Below are 24,113 nucleotides of genomic sequence, written 5' to 3'. Positions count from 1 at the left end.
TGGTCGTTTGGTTTCGCGTGTCTGTTCGCCAACACGAAGAGCTAAATCGATCTATTTGCTAGTCCACTGAACAGTACAGCTCAGAGCCAGCTCTGGTGTATGAGGTGTGTTTTTATTACATTTTATCATAAAGAAAATAATCTAACTTTTTAGTTCATTAAAAAAAAAAGAAGAAAGAAAAAAAACACGGTTAGAGTAAAACACCTCCACCCATACAATAACTTACCAAGTAAAGAGAGGGTGAATATCACCACACTTGTTTATATAGGATGAAAAAGAAAAGAAGGATGAGAGTCGTGCAGCTTGTAAGACTTATGTACAGGGGAGTGTCTCTGGGTTGGGTAAGTCCAGGCGTTCGGGTCAGGCTTCGCTCTCTCCTGCGGAGCCGCTCTGGTTCTCCTCCTCCATGATGGGCACGATCAGGTTGTCTTTAGACATCAGGCTGTACTTCATCACAAAGCGGGTAAATCGGTGACACAAGAATGTCTCGTTCTGCAGGTGATGTGAACAACAGGGGGGGGGGTGTATATTTTTATACCATAATCGCCCAAGTACCACCGTTCCTCAGTCAGAGGAACGTTCATGAAATTCCTTCCATATACACGCGACAGACACTAACAAAACATTGCCCGAAAGTCTTCCCAAATGCAAGGACCGTTATATGACTGTCCACATTATAGTTGTACTGTGCTTTGATTATCCTTAATCTTCTATGGAGTGAATATTAAACACGTCGTACTCGGCTCCCTGAGTTAAATATGGTCTCAGGATGCCACCTAGTGATCCAGCTAAAGAATGCCACTTACACACTTTTAATTAACCGTACATGCAGTGCGTCATGAGCCGTAACCTTTTAGAGGAGTAAATAGCAACGCAAGGAAAAATGTAATCAGCTACAACACACACACACACCAAAAAAAAAAAGGGGTCTGCTGACCTCATACGTGTCGAATATTTGCCGATGATGGAAGTAAGCGTGGGAGAAGATCCTGTAGATGCGACGGCAGACCGAGCCTAGCTTCGCCACAGACGACTCCTTAATGCTGACGCTGTAGAGGACGAACGACACGCTCGTAAGCACGGCGGACAGGAATACGCCACTACGGGTTAGGACTGAAGAGTGATAGAAATCTTAATTCGCCTGCTAGTCATTCTAATCACGTCCGATCTGTTTATCCACATCCTGTTCTACGAGGAATGGCAGATTTCATGTGGAAACACTCACCGACTAGGGAAATACTTATTGCTGTTGAGAAGGCACGCTGCACCGTCCAGAGTGTGCCTGGTGTAGTCGATGGCAGGACACTGAAGGAGAGAGAGAGAGAGAGAGAGAGAGAGAGAGAGAGAGAGCGCATTATGGGATATGTAGCACTGCAAAGGATATACGTATGCTGCCTTCAGGCCAGATGATGTCTAAGAAGGCAGCATTCTATGCAAACATCAGATTCGGACACGAGTCCATCCACGCGTCGTTTCTGTTTCGGACACGCCCGTAAAGAGGCGCACGTTACACTCACTTCTTTTGGAGTCTTGTGGGCGGCACAGAGAAAGATCCACTGCTCGGTAGCAGTCATCTGGGTACACGTGTCCGGGTGGCACTCGCTCTGCTCGCGCAAAGTCCAGGAACAAACCGTCAAACGTGAGAGACAGACAATTACGCAGTACACAAAAGGCACAAAACTGGATCAGCATGGGTGGTGCCACTAATTTCAACTGTTTGTGCGGTACCTGTTGACTGAGCATTAATTTATACGCCGTTCAAATAACACCTGGGGATTACCTGGAGTTTAACAGCCAAGCCGTTGAGCTCCAAGCAAAACTGCCTAGAAAACAGTGAAACGATGTCATTAAGAGAAGAGGGAAGAAAACAGACTCTTATTGAACAGGACGAGGTTCTACGTCGCTGCCGTGCTGGTGGAGTTTCATCCGATAAAAGTGAACGTTACCTGAGATGTTCGTACTTCCACACTCCTTCGTCCTGTCCTTCAGGAGGCTCCAAGATCTTCTCGATGTTGGAGCAGTCCGAGCGAATGTTTTGCTGGATGTACTAAGAAGGTCACGACTGTTAGAGACTGTTATCGACATCGTAACACGGACAGAAAGAACGGCATAAAGTGCTATTACTATTAAAATTCCATTTTTTTTATCTCTCAATCCTGAAGGGACTAAATAACATCATGATAAGTCATCCCTACACTGTTTCACCAAAGGTTTGTGGACACCTGACCATCACACCGTTACAGTTTCCCCTCACTGGAATGAAGCTCCATGAAGAGACGGTTTGCCAAGTTTGGAGTTGAAGATCTCGAGTGTCCTGCACAGAACCCTGACCTCAATCTCACCGAACACCTTTAGGACGAACTGGAACGTCGACTGAACCCCAGACCTCCTCACCTGACATCAGCACCTGACCTCACTAATGCTCTTGTAGCTGATTGATCACAAATCCCCACAGCTACGCTCCAAGATCTAGTGGAAATCCTTCCCAGAAGACTGGAGGCGATTATAACAGGAAAAGGGGACTAAATCTGGAATGGGACGTTCAAAAAGCACATATGAGGGAGTGATGGTCAGGTGTCTACAAACTTTTGGGCATATAGTATATATCCCTTGCTTATAAGCATCCTGCACAAAGTACCGTGAGTTGAGACATGTAAGGTTTAGTTTTGAGGAGCGCCCCCACCTGCTGCACTGCCAGAGTGCTGTCCATCTCCTCAAAAGACTCATCGGGCCAGCTGTAGAAGTCCTGGCAAAGAGGAGAAAAGATGAAATGCTTCAGAGTGAGCGGTAAACACGCCTGGAAGAAATCTGAAGGTTTGAGACATGTTAAAACACCGTTAATGGCAAATAACCGGGGACACGGTGTAATGTAAATCAGTGTTTGTCTCGCTTATTCGTGTACCTGGATAAGAGCACTAAAACAACTGACCGGTTTAAACCAAATTAACCAGCAATAATTGTGTGCGTGTATAGATATAAACAAATATAGATATAAACATATACACACATATATACATACACATACACACACACACACACACACACACACACACACACACATATATATATATATATATATATATATTAGAGAGAGATAGATAGACATATCTAGATAAATAGAGAATGAGAGAGATAGATAGAGACAAAGAGAGATCTAGATAGAAAGATGTCTAGATAAATAAAGATAGACAGACAGACACAGATATATAGACATATAGAGAGAGATCTAGATACAGAGACAGATAGAGATCTAGATAGATAGATAGATGAAGAGAGATCTAGATAGATAAAGAGAGATCTAGATAGATAGACATCTAGATAGATCGATAAAGAGAGATCTAGATAGATAGATAGATAGATAGATAGATAGATAGATAAAGAGAGATCTAGATAGATAAAGAGATATCTAGATAGATAGATAGATAGATAGATAGATAGATAGATAGATAGATAGATGAGAGATCTAGATAGATAAAGAGAGATCTAGATAGATAGACATCTAGATAGATAGATAGATGAAGAGAGATCTAGATAGATAGATGAAGAGAGATCTAGATAGATAGATGAAGAGAGATCTAGATAGATAGAGATATAAATAGACAGATATTCAAAAACATATTAGTCTGCTACGGACCTGGAGTCTGAGCCCTGACCCACTGGAGTTGGTATTATTAGCATTATAAAGTATTATAGAGTATTATTTGTATTAGTAGTATTATTATTCTTTTTTGTATTAGTAGTATTATTTGTAGTAGTATTTAGCAAGTCAGTGCTGTGTTTTGAACAGGGCTAAGCAGTTGGTCTGTCTGTATTCAGCTAACTGGCTAACAATACCGCCACATAACGAGTGTTGAGTCTGACTCATCTAGCTGAAATCAATAAATCTAACTAACTGATTATTTATCATCACTTTATCAGAACACAGCTGGGAAAGGGAGTGGCACTGAACCACTGAGCTTAGCGTCCACATCCAGTGATATGAGAAAACCCAAACATTAGACTAGCCTGCTAATGCTAGCGAGCCGTGTTTCAAACAATCTCAAACGAGCCACCCGTAACACTGCCTTCGTCGACGTTAAACTGTGCGGATATTTTCTCAACAGGACTCTGGGTTAAATCACTAATGTAAATGAAAGGCCGGAAGCGGTGTACCTTCGCCTTGGTGCCCGGTCTATTCCTCCTCAGAACGGTTGTCCCCTCCGCCATGACCATCTCGACCGACTTAATGGCGTGCGCGCGCCTCTAGCGGTGGTCTCTGGTACTGCTGCTGCTCAACAGCGCCGCTGTAGACGGTACAGGTACATTACAAGTCCTGTCACTGAGACGGCCGGTAAAATGGCGTCCAAATGCATTTTTGTGAACGAGAGAGTAAACCAGATAACATTTTCTGTATAATATTTATTCATATAGTAGACAACTGCACCAGTGCGCTGTCTCTTTCTGTACTTAACGCTGTGGTATATATACACAACAGTAACAGTGCTAATAAGCTAGCACTCACCGAGCACTTTATTAGGAACACTATACTGGGTAGGGCCTTCCTTTGCTATGAAAACAGCTTTAATTCTTCATGGCATTGGGTCCATAACATAGAAACGTTTCTTCTGGTCCTGCAGAAGTTCTCCAGTTCTACCACACATCCACAGGTGATCTACTGGATTCAAATCCGGTGATTGGGAAGATCACTGAAGAACCGTGAACTCATTGTCATGTTCATGAAACCAGTTTGAGACAAATTTTGGCTTTGTGACATGGTGCATTATCATGCTGGAATGATCATAGCCATTAGAAGATGGTAAATTGTGGCCATGAAGAGATGCACATGGTCAGAAGCAATATTCAAATAGGCTGTGGTACTTAAGCCATGATTGATTGGTATTAACGGGCCCAAAATGTACCAAGAAAACATTCCCCCACCATTACACTACCTCCACCAGCCTAGACTGTTGACACAAGTTAAGTTTGGTACATGGGTTCATGCTGTTGGTGCCAAATTCGGGTCAGACTGCCATCAGTGTTCCTTAGCAGAAATTGAGATCCATCAGACCAGGCTACATTTCTCCAGTCTTCACCTGTCCAGTTTTGGTGAGTCTGTCCCCACTCAGCCTCAGCTTTCTGTTCTTCTCTGACAGAAGAGGAACCCGACATGGTCTTCTGCTGTTGTAGACCATCCACCTCAAGGTTCGACATGTTGTGCATTCTGAGATGCTTTTCTGCTCACCACAATTGTACAGAGTGGTTCTCAAGTTACTGTAGCCTTTCTGTCAGTTCAAACCAGGCTGGCTATTCTCCGGTGATCTTTCTCATCAGCAAGGTGTTACCATCTGCAGAACCACTGCTCACTGGATGTTTTTTTTCTTTATTGCACTATTCTGAGTGAAAATCCCAGGAGATCAGCAGTTATAGAAATACTCACCCCAGCCTTCCTGGCACCAACAATCATACCACGGTCCAAATCACCAAGATCACATTTCCCCCCCATTCTCATGGTTGATGTGAACATTACCCAAAGCTCCCGCATGATTTTAGTATTGCACTGCTGTCACACGATTGGCTGATTAGATCAGGTGTACTGGTGTTCCTAATAAAGTGCTCATAAATTGTGAACATATATACATTGTATATAATTTTACAATTGTTTTCATGTTATTTTTCAGTTTTTATGGTGAACTACAACTTAACACAAAATAATGCTATAAGAAAACACTTTGGAATGTGCTGTTATGGGCAAATATTTAACTCTTGGGTGGTAAGAACATCACACTAGCCTGTTATTAATTACCTGAAATGAATAAGTTACAGTGCGTAGTGAGCACACCTTTCTTTTACACGCTTTATTGAAGTGCAGCTATACAGTATATTATGGCTGTGAAGTCTTTCGGCCTCAGATATCGAAGTGGGCTAATAAAATACACTTATAAAAGAATGCAAATATGACCTGTGTGTCATTCCCTAAGCATATGCACTACTCTAAGATACTACAAGATAAGGGTGCATTAAACTAAACCAGTGCTGGACTCTCACCTGTCTCCTGACCGAAGCATTAAACAGGTTTATATGCCGAATACGAGATAAATTCATAGCACATTTATACAGTTTCGAAATCGGAAAACACATTCAGACTTCCCCCAAATTTATTTTATTAATAACAAATAATGATCATAATTATTTACAATTGTCAACATAGAAAAGCCAAAAACAAGGAAAAAGAAGCAACCACTCCGTGGGGATGACAAGCGTGGTTATAATAGACACTCGCAGGGATTAGTCAACATATTTTCCTAGAATATCTGCATCCCGGAACAGGAAATAATCCTACGATTGAAAATAACACAAGTTTTAGAACAGGTTTCATGAAGGTTTTCAAGCACAATCAAATGATCACGATACAAGACGACACGTACCTTATCTTCAAGAACCACTTTTGTGCCTCCGTATTCTGGAAGTAGAACTTTCTCTCCAACGTTCACACAGACAGGCGTTACAGTTCCATTCTGACAGAAAAACGCAATGACATGATTTTAATAATCTCCCAGCACAAAAAATGCACACCACAATGAAAGATTTTCTGTGATCATAAACACCTTGGTGGTGGTTCCAGGTCCCACAGCCACCACTGTGGCCTGCAGCACTTTGCCTTGGGACTTTTCTGGAATCATGATGCCTCCTTTCGTCACAGTCTCTGCTGCCAACCGTTCCACCAACACTCGGTCGAACATGGGGAGAAATTTTCGGAAAGCCTTAGCCTATGGTGAGAAAGAAGATAAGCGGGTGAGACAAGACAAAGCAATATTCACATCCACGCTAGCTCCAGTAGAGGACACTAAAGACTGCAGAATTTCACACATTCGTTGAATCATTCATGTTCAGGGTTACTGTGAATCCTGAGGCTGTCCCAGGAACACTGAATTACAAACAGAAACTGCTTATTCCAATGAGATTAACTCTGGGAAACCTTAAGGAGTTAAACTGTCACAGAATGAGAGATTTGCAACACCTGCGGCACATAACAAATGTGTCCATGTCCTTGAGTGAAGGTCATGTGTGAGGGACGGGAGGATCAAGGACGGTACTGTGAGTGGGATAGAAATTTTTTGGAGGCTTTGTAAATGTTTACCAACTTGGTGAAGGACAAAGGACACGGACACTAAGATAATCCTCGAAGGCTGAAGCAGACAAAAATTTCTGGAAAGAACTGGCTGGTGAAAAGGACAGCTGAGAGAGGGGAGAAGGAGAGGCACACCGCCTTAACATTTACACTTTTTTAACAAGCACACAACTATCACAAGAGCCAGTTGAGATCTATGGAGTTGGGCAGGAGTTGTAGAAAGTCCACACCAACCTAAACGTTGCTCGGTCTTTCATAACCGGTGAAATGTGAACAAACAGGAAAACTTGTTGAACCATGAAAATCAATGTAAGATGATAAACCAACAAAGGAAGAGTTTCAGAGTGGCTCTCACAAACGTTTCATACTCTATGTCTAACTTCACCAGATAAATCAGATCTTCTCCATCAGAACTCATGCCCAGAGAATCCTAGGAGTCACCTCACGTGCGACGTCACATAACATAACCCGGAAGTGAGTGAATGAAGACGGAGCGCGCGCACATGCGACTCACCTGTGTCAATGCCGTTTATTTATTTATTTATTTATTTATTTATTTATTTATTTATTTGACAGACAGCTGAGAATTACACAAGTCATTGAATGGTCTAAAAATGAACAGACTGATCATGTGACATCTGATCACACTAGTCTTTAAAAATAATAATAATATATTTATAGAGCAGTTTATAAAATCAAGGACGTATAACTGTTATTAAATCGTGTGCTAATCCACAGCACTCATGTTAGAGAGCATGCATGTCGCCAGATCCCTATCTAGAAAGTATTGGCACCTCTAAAATACATGAAGGATTTCAACAAAGGAGTGCAACAATATGATCCATGTTACTATTTCTAATGATCATCGGGTATTGGTGGCTGCAGGATGACCTTGCGCCAAACTGAACAATAAACGAGAAGGGGGGATAAAAAAAGATCCTTTTTTTTTGATAGTTAGATTTTTATATATCGAACAAATAAAGTTAGCTGTCGTGCTGAAATAATAAGAACATATCGTTAATCTTCTTACCATATCTGCAGTTAATCTTCAACAGCTCCAAGTCCTGTCTGGGTGAAAGAGTAAAGAAAACCGAGTAGCACTGATGAAAAGGAGAGAGGGACCAGAGACCCACGTGAAGAAAGCTCTAGAAGCCCAGTGCGCATGCGCGAACGTGCACACGCGCCTGAACAGAATTGTGCAGGATATAAAACAATAAATGTACGCTGCTGCTTTTTTCCCCCCAGCACTTATGAGCAATTAGTTGAGGAGATGTTGAAGAAATATTAAAACAGCCAGTTAGAAATAAATAACCGAGTGTATCACGAACAAAGATTACTCAATGTCAACCCTTGACCTCGCTTTTTTTCTCCAATAGCAGTCGAGAAAATTCTGGAAGTTTGGACCCCGGAACGAGCATAAATCATGTTTGTATTAATATTGAGTAATATAAGGACTTCTGTGTGTCTTTTTTTCTTGTAGTAGTCATGGGGATATATAATAAGGCATTACTAATAGTAGTTTGTGTTGATACAGTATTTAAAAAGTGTTTATTGTTAGTAAGAAATGTGTATTCAGGTTTCGGGGCGGGCCGGGTTGTTACCCGGATGTAGAAGCCCATGTGCGTTACTTGAATTGCAGCAGGAGTGTTCTTCTTGCGTTATATCACTCTCTCTCTCCTTCTCTCTCTCCTCCGGCAGGTTGCCTCGCTTCCAGTCATTGTTCGAGTAAGTTTTTAATCACGTTATCGTTCTCTAAAGGTATATATTATTTCCAGCAGCGTACAAAAGACATTTATTCTATATAAATGCATAAGCTTTGCAAATGCTGTAGTAATAGTTTATAATTTAGTGTATAATGAAGGCAAGGTCGTATTAAAACTCTGTATGAACCCAATGCTTGTTCTGTATTACGTTTTGCTGCATGATCGCGAAATTTCCACTGTCTCATACCTGCTTAAAGGACAATGATGAACTAGGTGAATACCTGACCCATGTTGAGAAATTAACGCTAGCTAGCAACGCGGCCTGAGTTGAGCAAATATTAGCTGTCGAATGGTGTTTGAATAAACTTGATTTTGATTCTGGAAACTTCCCAGGTTGTAGTCGCGTGATTTATAGCATCTCATTGATGTCATGCCTCACCTATGCTAACCAAATTACAATGCATTCATTTATTTATTTATTTATCTATCTATCAATCTCTATTTGTCAGAAGCTTTTATCCAACAGCCCTTGCTGTGGAGTTGCCAGACAGCTGACATTACCATTCAGTATTAAAATGTGAACTCTCAGTGTTGGCTAGCTAGCAAAACAAGCTAGTCATGTGCTTTCTACAGCACCTTCAAATTATTATTATTATTATTATTATTATTATTATTATTATTATTATTATTGAGCCAGTCGTGATGCTGCAATGTTTCGCGAGCCGGTTAGACGGTACTTCCGGTCGTGTTGCCATGAGGACGTTCAGCTTGACCTTGTGACGCGTGACCTGGACTGGACGCACGTGGGCGCATGAATGAACTCTCATGTAGTTTTAAGAAGGCTCTGAGACTATAGAGTGTGTGAGTGTGTGTGTGTGTGTGTGTGTGTGGGTGGGGGGGGTATTCTCATAATTGCTCATTAAAGGCGTATTGAATTGATTGATTTTGATGATAAAGGTGTAAGCTTGGTGAAATGTAATTGATTGGCATTGAAAAGCACCTCCTCTTGCAGCCAAATTACTGCAGTTCATTTAAGCACCACTAGGGGGTGCCGGTTGCCATCTCTGACGTTTGTGTGCTCATGTGACTAGAATTTAAATTCAATAGTGCTCATGAACGGGTGAGTTATCTAGAATTTTCCAGATCAAAAATGTCTGTGTTTGTTTTTCCAGAGATGCTGCGCTTGCCCAGTGTGATGAGGCAGATGAGGCCGGTGTGCAGAGCTCTTGCTCCACACCTCACCCGGGCCTATGCCAAGGACGTGAAGTTTGGAGCTGATGCCCGGGCGCTCATGCTCCAAGGAGTGGACCTTTTGGCAGATGCCGTGGCTGTCACTATGGGACCAAAGGTTAGTTTAGACCTTTAACCATATTGTATGAAAAAAAAAAAGAGACTTTAACTGTGTATTTTTAATATATTTTAAGCTTGGCCTGAATTATTGTAATAAATTATTTTAGATGATCATAGATTCTAGTACTTTAATATTGCTAATAGAGCTTAGTATTAATATGGGAGTTTCAAGACAAAAAAAACTGACTGGGCACTTGGGAGTGTTTGTGATTTCTTTACACTCACTCTTTGTATCCAGAATATATATATATCTATATCCTCAGTTTGTACGTGTCTTAAGGTCTTTGTTGTTCGTCAGGGTCGCACAGTTATCATCGAGCAGAGCTGGGGCAGCCCAAAGGTCACCAAAGATGGCGTCACAGTTGCCAAAAGCATTGACCTTAAAGACAAGTACAAGAACATCGGGGCGAGGTTGGTGCAGGACGTGGCTAATAACACAAATGAGGAAGCGGGTGACGGCACCACCACCGCCACTGTACTGGCACGGGCCATTGCCAAAGAGGGCTTCGATACCATCAGCAAAGGTGCCAACCCCATAGAGATCCGCAGAGGAGTCATGCTCGCTGTGGAAACGGTCATCAACGAGCTCAAGAAGCTGTCCAAACCAGTCACTACACCAGAGGAAATCGCTCAGGTAAGACTTGGAACGTATAACATCTTTAACGGAAAGGGATCGCGTTCTGTATAAAGCCGGATCGATTATTTTAGTCAGTCGACTAAAATATTTCTCCGTCATATCCACAGGTGGCCACCATTTCTGCCAACGGAGATACCGAAATCGGTACGATCATTTCCGACGCCATGAAGAAAGTAGGACGTAAAGGAGTGATCACTGTAAAGGTATGGGTTTTTTTTTTTCTTTTTTCCCTCTGCTTGCTTAGTTAATTATTTTTTAAACCTGGTAAACATTTTGTAAACCTCATTCTGTGTCATCTAGGATGGCAAAACTCTGCACGACGAGCTGGAGATCATTGAAGGCATGAAGTTTGACCGTGGCTACATCTCCCCCTACTTTATCAACACGGCTAAAGGTCGGCATATACGTAGTACGGTCTTTGATGACGCACGTCTGGTGTAATTATCCCAAAACTCTCCTTCACTCGGTCTCTACTCTCTGTTCTGTATAGGTCAGAAGTGCGAGTTCCAGGATGCCTACGTGCTTCTGAGTGAGAAGAAGATATCCAGCGTTCAGAGCATTGTGCCAGCCCTGGAGATTGCCAACCAGCACCGTAAACCCCTGGTCATCGTGGCTGAGGATGTAGATGGGGAGGCCCTTAGCACGCTTGTCCTCAACAGGTTCGTCTTTTGTTCTAAATACAGCTCGTTGTAAATGCTTCCATTTCTATTCCTGTTCCTAAAACTGTTCTGTTAATTGGAACGCTTGGGCTGTAACGTGTATTTAACTCCTCCAGGTTGAAGGTTGGGCTGCAGGTTGTGGCGGTAAAGGCACCAGGGTTCGGAGACAACAGGAAGAACCAGCTTAGAGACATGGCGATTGCTACTGGAGGAACCGTATGTGGATTTTACTCCAAAAAAAAACAACAAAAAAAATGACTTCCTGTTTTCCTGATAGAACTTAGCCTGTGCGCAGTTCTGACGCATGCCTCTCTGTTGGTTCAGGTGTTTGGCGACGAGGCTGTCGGCCTGGCCGTCGAGGACATACAGGCGCATGACTTTGGCCGTGTGGGCGAGGTGGTCGTGACCAAGGATGACACCATGCTCCTGAAGGGCCACGGAGACCCGGCTGCCATCGAGAAGCGTACCATCGAGATCGCCGAGCAGCTGGATACCACCACCAGCGATTACGAGAAGGAGAAACTCAACGAGCGCCTGGCCAAGCTCTCTGACGGAGTGGCTGTACTGAAGGTACGTTAGCAGGATCTGAAATGCTTTGGTCTGTTTAGCTGCAGTGGGGTAACAGCGGTTGATCTGCCCTGTCGTAGGTCGGTGGAACGAGCGACGTGGAGGTGAACGAGAAGAAAGACAGAGTGACCGACGCTCTGAACGCCACTAGGGCTGCTGTCGAAGAGGGCATTGTTCCCGGAGGTGGCTGTGCTCTCCTGCGCTGCATCCCTGCCCTGGATACCATCAAACCCATCAACGAGGACCAGAAGATCGGTAAATCTTCTGAGAAGAATTGATACCGACTTTAAAGAACGTACAGCCGATTATAGGATCATACGAACGTTTCTTTCTTTCTTTCTCAGGTATCGACATCATCCGCAGAGCACTGCGCATCCCTGCCATGACCATCGCTAAGAACGCAGGAGTGGAGGGTTCTCTGGTGGTGGAAAAAATCCTGCAGAGTGGCTCGGAGATCGGCTACGACGCCCTTCTCGGCGAGTACGTCAACATGGTGGAACGAGGAATCATCGACCCTACGAAGGTGTGTTACAAAGTTGTTGTGTTTTTTGTATGTCCAGTGGTGGCTAAAATAATCCCTGAACCACAACAAACAAAAAAGAAAGCTATGGTGCCCTCTGCTGTGCATGCAAAGATACTGCAGATGTTCTAATGGTCTCTCTGGCTCCCCCTGCAGGTGGTAAGGACAGCTCTGCTGGACGCTGCTGGTGTTGCATCCCTGCTCTCGACGGCGGAGGCCGTGGTTACAGAGTTGCCTAAGGAGGAGAAGGAAATGCCCGGAGGAATGGGAGGTGGCATGGGCGGAATGGGTGGTATGGGTGGAATGGGCTTCTAAACACCACTTCCACACGTGCCATACAGACTTTACGGCAGGGATGGTGAGCGCACGGGACACAGGTCGACCCTTCCCTTGCACTCCCTCACCTGCCCAGGAGTGTGACAATGCAGAAGAAACCCATGTACTTCTATAAACCAAGCCTCTCCACTCGGGGCTGAAGCTGACCCGACCCTGTTACTCAAAAGACAAGCATCACGTGATTTCAGTCCATACTCAACATGCTCAGTTTGATCAATGATTAATAAGGAAAGCAGCACGAATGCTCTTCTTCTAATCTGTCCTCTTTATGCATTGAGGGAATAGTGTTAAGGCTTGTAGCTAAACGTGAATGTCGTGTTAAAAAGCGCGTTGAAACCTGCCTTTAAACGGAGCACCGATATGTCGAGGAACTCGAGCCTGACCTCAGCAAATTCCTTTTATTTTTCTGTCCAGTTTGCCTTTTTTGTGTGTGCGTATGTGTTATGTTTACACTTGTTCTAAACATTCAAGATGATTAAAAGAATCTCTCAGAAGACTTGCATGTTTGACGCTGTTCTTGATTTAACGTAAGTAAATACCTAAACGAGAGCTGTCTGTGTGTAAGAGCGTTGAGTGTTGGGCCTTGACTCTGTCACTTGTCTTTGTCTGATGGGTTTGAGGGGAGGGCGGGGAAGGGGTTGGTGTTTCTTCAGCCGTGATTGGAGAAATGTTGGAAAATGATGTTTTTTTGTTTTTTTTTTGCATAAACTTGTTGGAGAGCAGTTTTAAAGAAGCCGTACCCGAGCGTACGACGGCACGCTTCCTCTTGAGTACGTCCGGTGACGGTATTAAGACTGCTGTTCAGCATGGAATAACCTTCATAGTGAATAATAATAATCCTCCAGCGTTATTTCTCAGTTACAGAAAGTTACTTCACAAAATGTGTGACCATAATCAGCAACTGTTTTTGTACAATAAGTCATTAGTAATTGTTCTTTTTTTTAATTTAATAAAAACATGATGTTCCAAACTAACTGGAGTCTTTTCAAATGAGATTTTTACCCTCTTCTTGTGAAACGGTGACTGCGTGCGTGTTATGACGACGCCGTGCCAATCTTCTCGAATAATCAGCTTCTGTTTAAGTCATGGATGGACCTGCAAGTTGTGGACCAATTATAATTCCTGTTAAGAAACACAGACCACCCGGTTTCATCTAGTGACCCTTTAAATAACCGTCACGCAGACGTACTGCTGGGAAATCCGATCCGTTCTTCAGGAGGACAGAAAACCAATAGGACCTCCTCATTTTATTAGAACGCGACTCTACCGTGACTGGAAAGTTTGATGTATATTGGCGCGCATATATATGATGTATTTCTCACATTTCTCCAGACTCCAGTTCCTTATTAAGCCACACCTTATTTTCCCACATTTTATTTTAATAAAAGTCATCAGCACTCTGGAGTAACGCAAATGGAACGATGGGAATTATATCATGATTAAAAAATCCAAAATAAGACAAAATAATTGAGTATTTTAGCATCTTCAAAGTAGACGCCCTTCTTGTAGAATTTCCAGAAATGTATTCTTGGTGATCTCTTGAGGAATGTCCCCGAGATGCTTTTTAAACAGTATTAAAGGAGTTCCCACCTACGCTGCACTCTTCTCGGCTGCTTTTTGGAAAGCCGTCGTCCGTTTAAAAAAAATAATTAAAAAAATTTGTAAATAAAATATTCATTTTCTAACGAGAGAAGTGAAGACGTCTGCACTTTGATATTTTTCTGTCTACGATGCCGATTGGACACGTCCGATCGCGAGATCAAAAAGCTTTTTAATATCACGAGAGACATGTCAGCGGAGTGTCCAGAAACTTTCGACCGGTGGTGCATATGCAACGTTGTAATGTAAAGTTGCGGGTACGCTCTCCACCCACCAGCTGTTGTGACGTGCCTAATATTAAAAGAGGTGTCTAATATTATCCCCTCACATGACCCGTCTATTTTGAAGGTGAAGCCGGTCTGGAGCACATGCTGGAAAACAAGGTAGTGCACAGAGACCACGCCACACACCAAGCCCGGGTTTTTAAATATAAAAATAGTTTATAAACCATGCAGGTCGGGTGCAGACTCGCCAGGACACAACTCCTTAAACACCCCCGAAACAGATCTACTAAAATAAAGCCTTACTACAAGAATCAAAAACAGACAAACAAAAAAAAAATTATAATACACTGTAGTCTAGTCTGTGGGTTTACATTAGTTATATACATGTGGTTTTCCCATAACCAAAAAAAAAAAAAAAAAGAAATTCAAATAAATATATCGGAGGTCTATGAATATATGTTTGAATACAGTGATAAATAACACGCCATGTGCTAGGTTCAAAAACAGTAAGGGCATGCAGATACCTCACTTTACAGCAATCTCACGAGAGCCGTGAAGTGTATTTCCCCATCAGCCCCCTGAGTTTGGGCCCCTTTAGTAAAGTTGCAATGATGTATCTGTTTAAAAAATAATAATAATAATAATAATAATAATAATAATAATAATAAATCAAACTTTACAAAAATATATTGCACACTTTTACACAATAAAACATTTGGACACGGCGCAAGATGTTCCGTATGGTGCTCCCGTCGATGAACGCTCAGCAGGTAAAACCATATACACGTGCATACGTACGTCTCGGACGTGGCAAGCACGCCATCGCAGCGCGCGGTGGAAACGTTATTGCTGTACGAGTGTTTATGTTATGTTCGGGTTCTCACGGAAAGCCTTACCGATGCCTGTGTGGAAGGATTTCTGCCCGTCAGTCTTGCGTGCAATAGCACTCGGAGCATCGACACGGCGTACACGTTATACGCAGGGCGCTCGAATCGAATCGAGTCGAGTCGTCTTGCGAGTTTGTGTACGGAGAAGAAGAAAAAAAAAAAAGAAAAGAAAAGAAAAGAAAATACTGCTTATGATTACGCGAGTATGCACAATGCACATCACCCCAGGTCCAGCTCTTCTGAAATAGTTTGAGTGTGTTTGTTTAATTTTTTTTAAAACAAAACACACACGCCCCCCCCCCCAAAAAAAAAAAAAAAGCTTACTAGATGATAAAAAAAAATTGAAAAACACAACTGGTTCAATCCTACTGAAATCCTCAATCCCACACGTGCTGAATAAATAACCGGCTCCATCTCCTTTGCACCTTCTCACATCCGAAAAAAAAAACAACAACAAAAACAATGTGTTTACGGAGCTCTTGGCAGACCTTCCACATAATCCAGCGGGCGTTAAACAATATGGCTCAAAGCGCAGTTCTAAAACATTCCTAGAGATGGAGTGACGCAGTTATTATGCCAACGGTGTCAAGCCCTCGAATTAGATCCAGCCTGGAAAATAACTTGGGATTAAAAATGTCAAATCAAATCAGACGGTTGTGTTTGGACCGGGTACTGCCCATAATGAGGCACGTGTAGTTGTGTGTTTGTTTCGTTTCGCTCCCCCCCCTCCCTCCCTCGCTCCCTCCTTCCCTCCTCCCCTCCTCCCTCTCTCTCCAAAAGCACCCTTTTCACAGAATTCCCTCAATAATGCCCTCCCACCCTGGAGGTGTGTCCGTGTGGAGATGCGCTACGTGTGGTGGACCTCGTGGAACATCAGCTCGCGTGGGATCTGTGTCTCGGGGCCGTAGATCGTGCAGGCCCGTCGTTCAAACGCCGAAACCATCTGCTTCACGACTTCGTCGAAGAACACGGTGGCCAACTGAGAGTGGATCAGGGAGCGGAACTCGAAGGAAATCTGTCGGGGTAGGGTATAAAGAAAGACAGAAAGAAAGAAAGAAAAAGAAAGAAAGAAAGAAAGATGACGTGGGCTGATGATAAACACTAAATGCAATGCCTGAAATGATTGAAAACTTGTCAAAGTGTCAAACTTTATTTAAACAATACAAGTATATACACTACCAGTCACAAGTTTAGACACACATTTATTTTCCCACATTTTATAATAATAATAATTATTATAATAACAGTAAGAGATTCAGTAGAACAGGTAAATGCTTTAAAAACACAACACAAGGAAAACCAAGTTGCATCAACAGGTAAATATGCTGCATACCTTTACACAAGGGATTCGCTTCTCAGGTTGTTTGACAAAACGAGACAGACACGTACGAATGTTTTCGTGTTACTTACAGCAAAGTCCAGGGTGCAGGTACGGGGGTAGCCAGGTAAGCCAGGACTGAAGCGCCACACCGTCTCCAGGTGATTAAACAGTTTACCGTCTGAACACGAAGCCTTGTGGACAAGACAGGAAACGTGATGCGCGTCGCCAGAAAAATGTGCCTTGCTCATGAAGTTAACCGAGATGTTCATGTAAATGCCTACCTTCACCAAATGGGGGCGCACTGTAGTAACAAGAGACGTGTAATTCTCCACCACGGGAGGAAATCCCACTGATAGCTTGGCCTTACAGAAACCAGACCGTCGGAACACTACGTCCGAGCGCTTGCACCAGGGCACAAAGTGAAGATAGTCTTCGACCTTGGACACCACTTCATACATCTCTTGCATGGAATACCTGAAAGCAGATGGAGGAATAGAAAGACTGGGATGAGCGCAACTGTGTACACGACACGCGGAAACCACGCGAGAAATGTCCGAGGCGTCACGTCGGGACGCAGAAGACGTCGACTGGGAAAAATGGGCAGAGTGGCCATGAGTCATGTCCGTTTACAACCGTTTTTCTTTTGGATTTCTCCCCAGATTTTCTCCCTAATTTAGTCATGGCCAAGTCCCACTCTCCAGTTTACGTCTCCCCCATCGCATGACCGACATCACGTGAAGCCAGCCAGCGGCGTCTCTGGACTGCTGCTCGTGCTTAAAGAGAGTCTCGATTAAAATCAGTACAAGAGTAGAAATTAAAGTAATTATATTACTAAAGTAATATAATATTCCTCAGCAAGGGTTTTCTTAAAATGCTGCTTCCTTAAAATCTTTCCACAGAAGTTCTCAAGCTTCAGAGAAACAGCCCTAGTTCCTGGTGTTTTTATGTAAACTACAAGGGTAAAGGAATGTGAAATGTGATACTGCAAGGCCGGTGCCAAGATGTCTGCACCTGGAGAGAACTGCTCTCTGGGAAAACAAAAGGATTCTTACAATAATTAACATTTGAACTCTCTTCCAGGGAACTAGAGTCTTCATTCTAGATAACATCATACAGAGTGGAAGATCACACCTCACTATTGTTCTCCTACATTACCCCCCCCCTCTCTCGCTCACGCTCTCTCTCTCTCACACTCACCCAAGGTCTATAAGTATTAGATAGTATGTTTAATGTGAATAAGAAGTTGACTATACATGTTTAATATCATTCAAAAGGTCTCAACGAGTCTGGAAAAACGGTCTCATTCCCTCAGCAGCAGTTCAAACCACCAATAAGAAAAATATCACATGCGGTTAAAAGTAGAGATCGACCGATGATCGGTTTCACCGATATTTCCCCTGATATTTAAGTGGATTTCAATAATTGGATATCGCTTTTGTAATATCGGCTCCACCGGTAAATGGTGCCATCTTGTGTTCATTTTGAGAATTGCTTGTGGGACCGCCATTGCATAACTGCATCTGTTTGGGTTTTTTTGTTTATTTGTTGGAATTATTTTTGTGTGCTTTATTTGTTTACCTCATCAAAGCTTAAAAATAAATAAATAAATAAATAAATAAATAAATAAATACTACACGCTTTATTGGTTTTTTTTTGGCACTCTTTCAGACCCCTCTATTTTATTGGTGTATAAATAAGAGGGGTTTTGTTTTGCATGCAAGGAGGAAGTGAAACCGACAAAACGGTTATAAATAAAACGGTTCGTCCGGTTCGGTATTATCACCGTGTCAAAAACAGAAGTAAAACAAACAATAAATAAATAAATATCGGTTCTCGTGCACATAAACTTGCAAATAATTGGTATCTGTATCGGTTATTTAAATTTTTTTTTAAATCAATATCGATTGATCTCTAGTTGAAAACGTCCGTCCCCGGGTCCCATACAAAGTCACCTCCTGAATGTAAAGATCCTTCCACGGACATCGAAGACCCACTCACTCAATCACAAATGCCAACTGACCCCCTGAAGAGTGCACCCATCAGCAGCATTTAGTGGACCTACAGAGTACTTGGGTATTCAGGGCAGAGCTGGCGAAAGATTTGGGGAATCCGAAGACCGATCTCCCACTAGTTTCCTTTCCCCAGGTAAACATCTCGAATTCTCTTCTGTGTGCTTTATGTGATGTTTATACATTATTGATTACTTCTTGTTTTCTTTTGAATTGGATTAAGAATTATTATTGAAAGTGATCTACCCTGAAATTACTGTCTCTAGCAGATTAAAAGGGAATTTGCCTTCAGTACAACATCGTGTTGACTGACCGATCTAAATAGGATATACTGTAATATTATCAAATTTACGTGTGGTAAACCACGGCGTGATTACACAAAGCTACTGTTATAGAGAAGTAACACTGGTCGACTTGTTCAGACCGCAGCGGTCATGACCTCTGACTAGACATAATGTTATTCTAATTAAGTGTGTACAGATCTACGGGGACTAAACGAAGTACTTTTTAGAAGAGAATAGAAAGAAGAAAAAAAAAAGAGCAAACAAAGCTGGAAACATTTCAGTCACGACTTAGTTGACACCTTACCCGATGATGCGTCTCTCGGAGTACTCTTTCCTCTTGTTAAAGGAATCGGTGAGGTTGAAGAAGCTTCTGGTGGAACTGAGGGCAGGACGGCCAGACACGGTCCGCAAGAAAGGAGACACCCTGGTCATCAGAATCCCACACGATGACAGATATCTATACGCAAAATAGACAACGCAGCCAGTGATGAGAAACGCGTCATAATGCTTTTCACACAGTAACGACGTCCGTACAATCATCATCATCATCATCATCATCACCACCACATTGATTTTTCCTGATCTCAGCAGGACTAGAGGTACTTTAGAGACGCGACGATGTCGTCATCATCATCAATCGGCCGAGTCGACACCGTTCTTTGTTTAGACGGATTGGATTATTGACACGATCCTGGAATTTTCTGTTGATCAAAGCAGTTAGACTGCAGAGATAACTTCTTCTAGAGAACATCAGGCTTAATCAATGAAAAACAAGCTTACACGACACTCTTAGAAGCTTATCGATATCCAGGAGATATCCACCACTCACTTTCTCCAGCTCTACGTTTACTACCGAGAGATCGAACTATGGAAATTGGCCCCTCGGCCTCGGCTAAAGAGAACATGACTTCACGACCTGTCGAATAAACTGGCCGAGCAGGTTACAATCAGGACGGATCAGCTGTAAATAAAACGAGACATAGCATTACTGTAGAGGAATCTACAGGGCGTCCCAACAGTCTCCATACACAGGGGAAATTAATCATTCGTTAGCGAATTGCCTCATAAGATTTTCCACACTTTGTTTATGTTATATTTTATGTTGTTTTTTTGTATCCCCCCCCAGATAGCCTTTAAGAACAGGAAGGAAGAACGTACTGAAATCGATCTCATGGCCGGATTGGGAAACTCCTCCTTGCTCCTTCTTTTCTGCCCAATGCTCTCCTTCCTGAACAACCCACCCCCGAATGTTCAGCTGGATGAACCGCGATACGTCTCCTGAAAGGGGTATCGTCTTCCTCTCACAGCCTCTAACGCTTTCCATCTCTATAACCGTTCCCCAGAGCTACCTGACGCTCAGCCGCCAACTCCTTAATCACTTCGGCCTGTCGTTCTGGACTGCGATCTCAACCCTTATAGTTAATAGAGTCACCTTTGGGTTAACGAAAAACGCCGCCACAAACACTGCACCTCTATGCTTAGCCCGAGGCGAACAGCTTTTATGGCCTTTATACCCGGTACGTCAGAATATTTCCGTGTTCTCCTCCTGTTGTGTGCTGCACCAAGGTGTACCGCAAAGGCAACCAGTACGTTTACACGCACGACGGTGATCCGATATTAACCCGATTAAGAAACTAACACGTAAACAGTGATTACTGATGACCTCAATTCGACTGAAGTCATACTCGAAGTAAACACAGATGGAACAGACGTAATCAGAATATTATACGTCTTATTCAGAATAAGGCCGATGATTAGATTATCACTGTCCGGGTAAACGCCGTCACTGTAGGAGGTATAGTTCATCTAATCCACCCCATCATTTAATCTCGGACACAGAGATGACTACACGCTGCTTTGATGCAACAAGATGATCAAATATAAACAGAACATAGAAAAGCTGTTTATAATGCGCTCTGTAAGACATTAATAAGTTCTTTAACGATATAGTTGTTAAACTGCTCTTTACTGACACGCCTAAATATCTGCAATAGTCTGCTATTACTATTTAAGGACATGACTGTAACGGATTGGAATTTTGTTATGAGTCATAATGCCCATGTGATCGGGAGGCATTAATAATAATAATAATAATAATAATAATAATAATAATAGTAGTAGTAATAATGATAATGGCCTGACGTCTATTTGTCCTATGAGTTTTAAGTCACAGACAAAAGCAGGGAGGGATGAAGCAGGTCATAAACACCACTTGTCAAATATCTAAATCTACATTTACATCAGGAATCCGGTGAAGCCGTTCCGCCGTCAAACTAAAGAAAAACATTTCTATTAAATTAAAAGGTTTCTATTATCGGAAAACGGATAAGAGCGTAAGCCAGTCTCACACGGTGTTAATGTGTTCACTAACGACAGTAAAGTTACACACGAAGCACAAGCAATGTTCATCCATCTACTCTCCACTGTCGCTATTCTCCCAACGCGCTCATATTGGGATTTCACCTCACTGCTGAACCCGGCCGACTTCACACTGTCTTACAAATCACATGCATGCGACACTCTCTGGTGCCCCAACAAATAAACTAAACGCATTTGCATATCTGGAGACACTACCGGTCAGAAGTTTGTGGACACCCGACTGAAACGGCTCTCACGACATTAAAAACATTTTGATCTGAAGGTGTGCGATTAAATGTGTGAAATCGGTGTCGCAGACAAAAATATAAATCGTGCCGACGTCTTCGTTTCTTTCGTTAGAAAACGAACAACTTGTTTACAAAAGTTATTTTTCCGAAAGAAATATTCTGGAAAGCAGCCGATAAGAGTGCAGCGTAGGTGTGAACTCCTTTAATACTGTTTAAAAGGCATCTCGGGGAAATTCCTCAAGAGATCGGGTGAGAAAACGCCAAGAAAACATTTCGGGAAATCCTAGGCGAAAAATTTAGCATTTTTTTTATCACAACATAATCCCCATAGTTCCATTTGTTTTACTCCAGAGTTTTCATGACTATTATAATTCTTCTAAAAGTTGACAGATTGTATTCTATTATTATAATAATAATAATAATAATAATAATAATAATAATAATTCTAAATCTTCTTTGTGGACGTGAAGTTTCCCAGCACCCCGGTCTCGCCCGGGTCCTTTTTGCCATCGCACACAAAAGCCTGTCAGCAAACACGTGAGATGTTCTCGTTTACTCGCCGTGTTCACACGCTGCCTAAAACAAATCGCTTAACACCTCTTTAATACATCTTAAAATCACAGGACGCTGTTAACTTTTTTTCTTCAATCCTTAAAATACGGGGTCTGAAACATCAGGAGCCAACAGGAATATGTCAAAGTGAATATCTGCAAAAACACGATACGGAGGCTGAGAAAACACAGTATAACCATAAGTATGTTTATAATTCGTTTGCCTCACAACACCGGGGTTGGGGGTTCGACTCCTGCCGTGGCCCCTGTGTGCGTGGGTTTCCTCTGGGTACTCCGGTTTCCTCCCCGAGTCCAAAACACATGCATGGTAGGCTGGTTGTCATTTCCAAATTGTCCAGTGTGTGAATGAGTGTGCCACGAGTTCCCTGGGATAGGATAAGCGGTATAGAAAATGGATGGATGGGTGTTATAAATATTAAACCCAAAATGAAGTACAAGTAGTCTCACTCAATGGTTCTTTCATTCCTTTTCCCCTGGCTCATTGTATCATGCTGTTCATACACAAGTTTGTGCTCCACCACACGGAAGTGCGTATACACAGATGTAGTGAGTGACAGTCTATAACTACATCCATGTTTTTAATATTTAGTGGGTATTATGTAGATCTGATCCGAAACGGACGCTCGAACCGTATCGCATCAAGGATCGACGAGTGGAAGGTTTTTAACCATTTTAACAAGCGCGTGTCGTCATGACGACAATCGTCTCGCTTGCTAAACCTACATATGAAGCTCACGGCCAGGCACGATGGGAAAGCGTCCGTGCTAGAGGACATGTCCTGGTCGGCACTGCTCCTGTGTAGTAGGTACACCGTGTCCCGGCAGCTGATAAGAAAAGGCAGCTTGATCTATATATACACAGTTAGAGACCAGGAAGTCTCAGGTGTCACCTGGCATGACGTCACTCCCTCGTGTTACGTCAGACGCTGAGGTTTAAACGAAAGCTTTAAATGCCTGAATGAAGCGTTCAAAATGCCGGGTAAATTACACAGCTGTTCAAATTCTCACATCAACCAGAGATACACACACACACACACACATAGATATAAAGCCCAAGACCTTACAAGTTCTTAACGAAACAAAAACAAACAAACAAACAAACAAAAACATTCACTGCAAAAGAACAATAAAAAGTTGTAAGACCAAATGATACGTAAACACTCAAGGACATGAGAAGGGAAAAAACACGTCAAATCTACACGCTTTCTATTTATTTATGTTGTTTATATGCAATGCTAATTTTACACAAAGGCTGGTTAAGAGCTGGTCAAAACTACTAACACTAACCACAGATATGCAGCTAGTTTTTCTCCAGCGCGTATAAGGAAGTTAATTCTAATTATATATTATATATAGCTGACTTGTTTACAAGTTTAACCACGAGCCAAACTAAACAAAACAACAATTGTTGATGTAATTTGGGTAAAGTTATCTGGCTCGCTTCCATGATCAAAGAGTTCGCTGTATAACTAGCTAATGCTAGCTAATTAGCTGTAAGCAGCTACAATGCGTTAAAGTGCGGAAATGTGTACAGTTTCCGGTAATGTGTTACCTGACGCCATTCCTGCCCGGTGTTTCTCGAGTAGCTGTGAACGGTAACTGTTTAATACACTCGGCTACCGCTCTCCGTAAACACCGGGAGCCTCTCGCCATCTTCACTTCAGCTATTTCTTTCTTCACCTTTCCCCCTTAGCGAACTACACTTCTTTTTCCTTTTTTTTTTTTTCCAACA

The 24,113-nt window shown here is 42.5% G+C and overlaps 4 protein-coding genes across 4 annotated transcripts; 1 reads left to right on the top strand and 3 right to left on the bottom strand.

The window, feature by feature from the left end:
* Positions 1-93: 93 nt before the first annotated feature.
* On the bottom strand, positions 94-4,228 carry mob4 (MOB family member 4, phocein). The gene is made up of 8 exons (XM_017469368.3): positions 4,153-4,228; positions 2,684-2,746; positions 1,947-2,047; positions 1,781-1,823; positions 1,518-1,604; positions 1,226-1,305; positions 938-1,049; positions 94-492 (listed from the first exon to the last, which is right to left on the bottom strand). Exons 1-8 carry the CDS (start codon positions 4,210-4,212, stop codon positions 361-363), a joined length of 678 nt encoding a protein of 225 aa, XP_017324857.1. The 5' UTR covers positions 4,213-4,228; the 3' UTR covers positions 94-360.
* A 1,895-nt stretch (positions 4,229-6,123) lies between these two features.
* Positions 6,124-8,170, bottom strand: hspe1 (heat shock 10 protein 1). The gene is given in 4 exon segments (NM_001201149.1): positions 6,124-6,315; positions 6,405-6,494; positions 6,585-6,746; positions 8,139-8,170. Coding segments are annotated over 4 exon segments (306 nt in total). The 5' UTR covers positions 8,142-8,170; the 3' UTR covers positions 6,124-6,264.
* Positions 8,171-8,679: 509 nt separating this feature from the next.
* On the top strand, positions 8,680-13,376 carry hspd1 (heat shock 60 protein 1). Its single transcript, XM_017469365.2, has 11 exons — positions 8,680-8,833; positions 9,984-10,159; positions 10,460-10,795; positions 10,906-11,001; positions 11,099-11,192; positions 11,289-11,457; positions 11,574-11,673; positions 11,782-12,027; positions 12,105-12,279; positions 12,369-12,547; positions 12,701-13,376. The coding sequence occupies exons 2-11, from the start codon at positions 9,986-9,988 to the stop codon at positions 12,857-12,859; spliced, it is 1,728 nt and encodes a 575-aa protein (XP_017324854.1). The 5' UTR covers positions 8,680-8,833; positions 9,984-9,985; the 3' UTR covers positions 12,860-13,376.
* Positions 12,980-24,113, bottom strand: coq10b (coenzyme Q10B). Its single transcript, XM_017469367.3, has 5 exons — positions 23,934-24,113; positions 19,509-19,661; positions 17,193-17,385; positions 17,001-17,102; positions 12,980-16,605 (listed from the first exon to the last, which is right to left on the bottom strand). Exons 1-5 carry the CDS (start codon positions 24,032-24,034, stop codon positions 16,438-16,440), a joined length of 717 nt encoding a protein of 238 aa, XP_017324856.1. The 5' UTR covers positions 24,035-24,113; the 3' UTR covers positions 12,980-16,437.

This window comes from Ictalurus punctatus, chromosome 6 (assembly GCF_001660625.3).
Source record: "Ictalurus punctatus breed USDA103 chromosome 6, Coco_2.0, whole genome shotgun sequence".
Classification (NCBI taxonomy): Eukaryota; Metazoa; Chordata; class Actinopteri; order Siluriformes; family Ictaluridae; genus Ictalurus; species Ictalurus punctatus.
The sequence above is the reverse complement of the archived record's forward strand: the minus strand, read 5'-3'. Positions and strand labels throughout refer to the sequence as shown.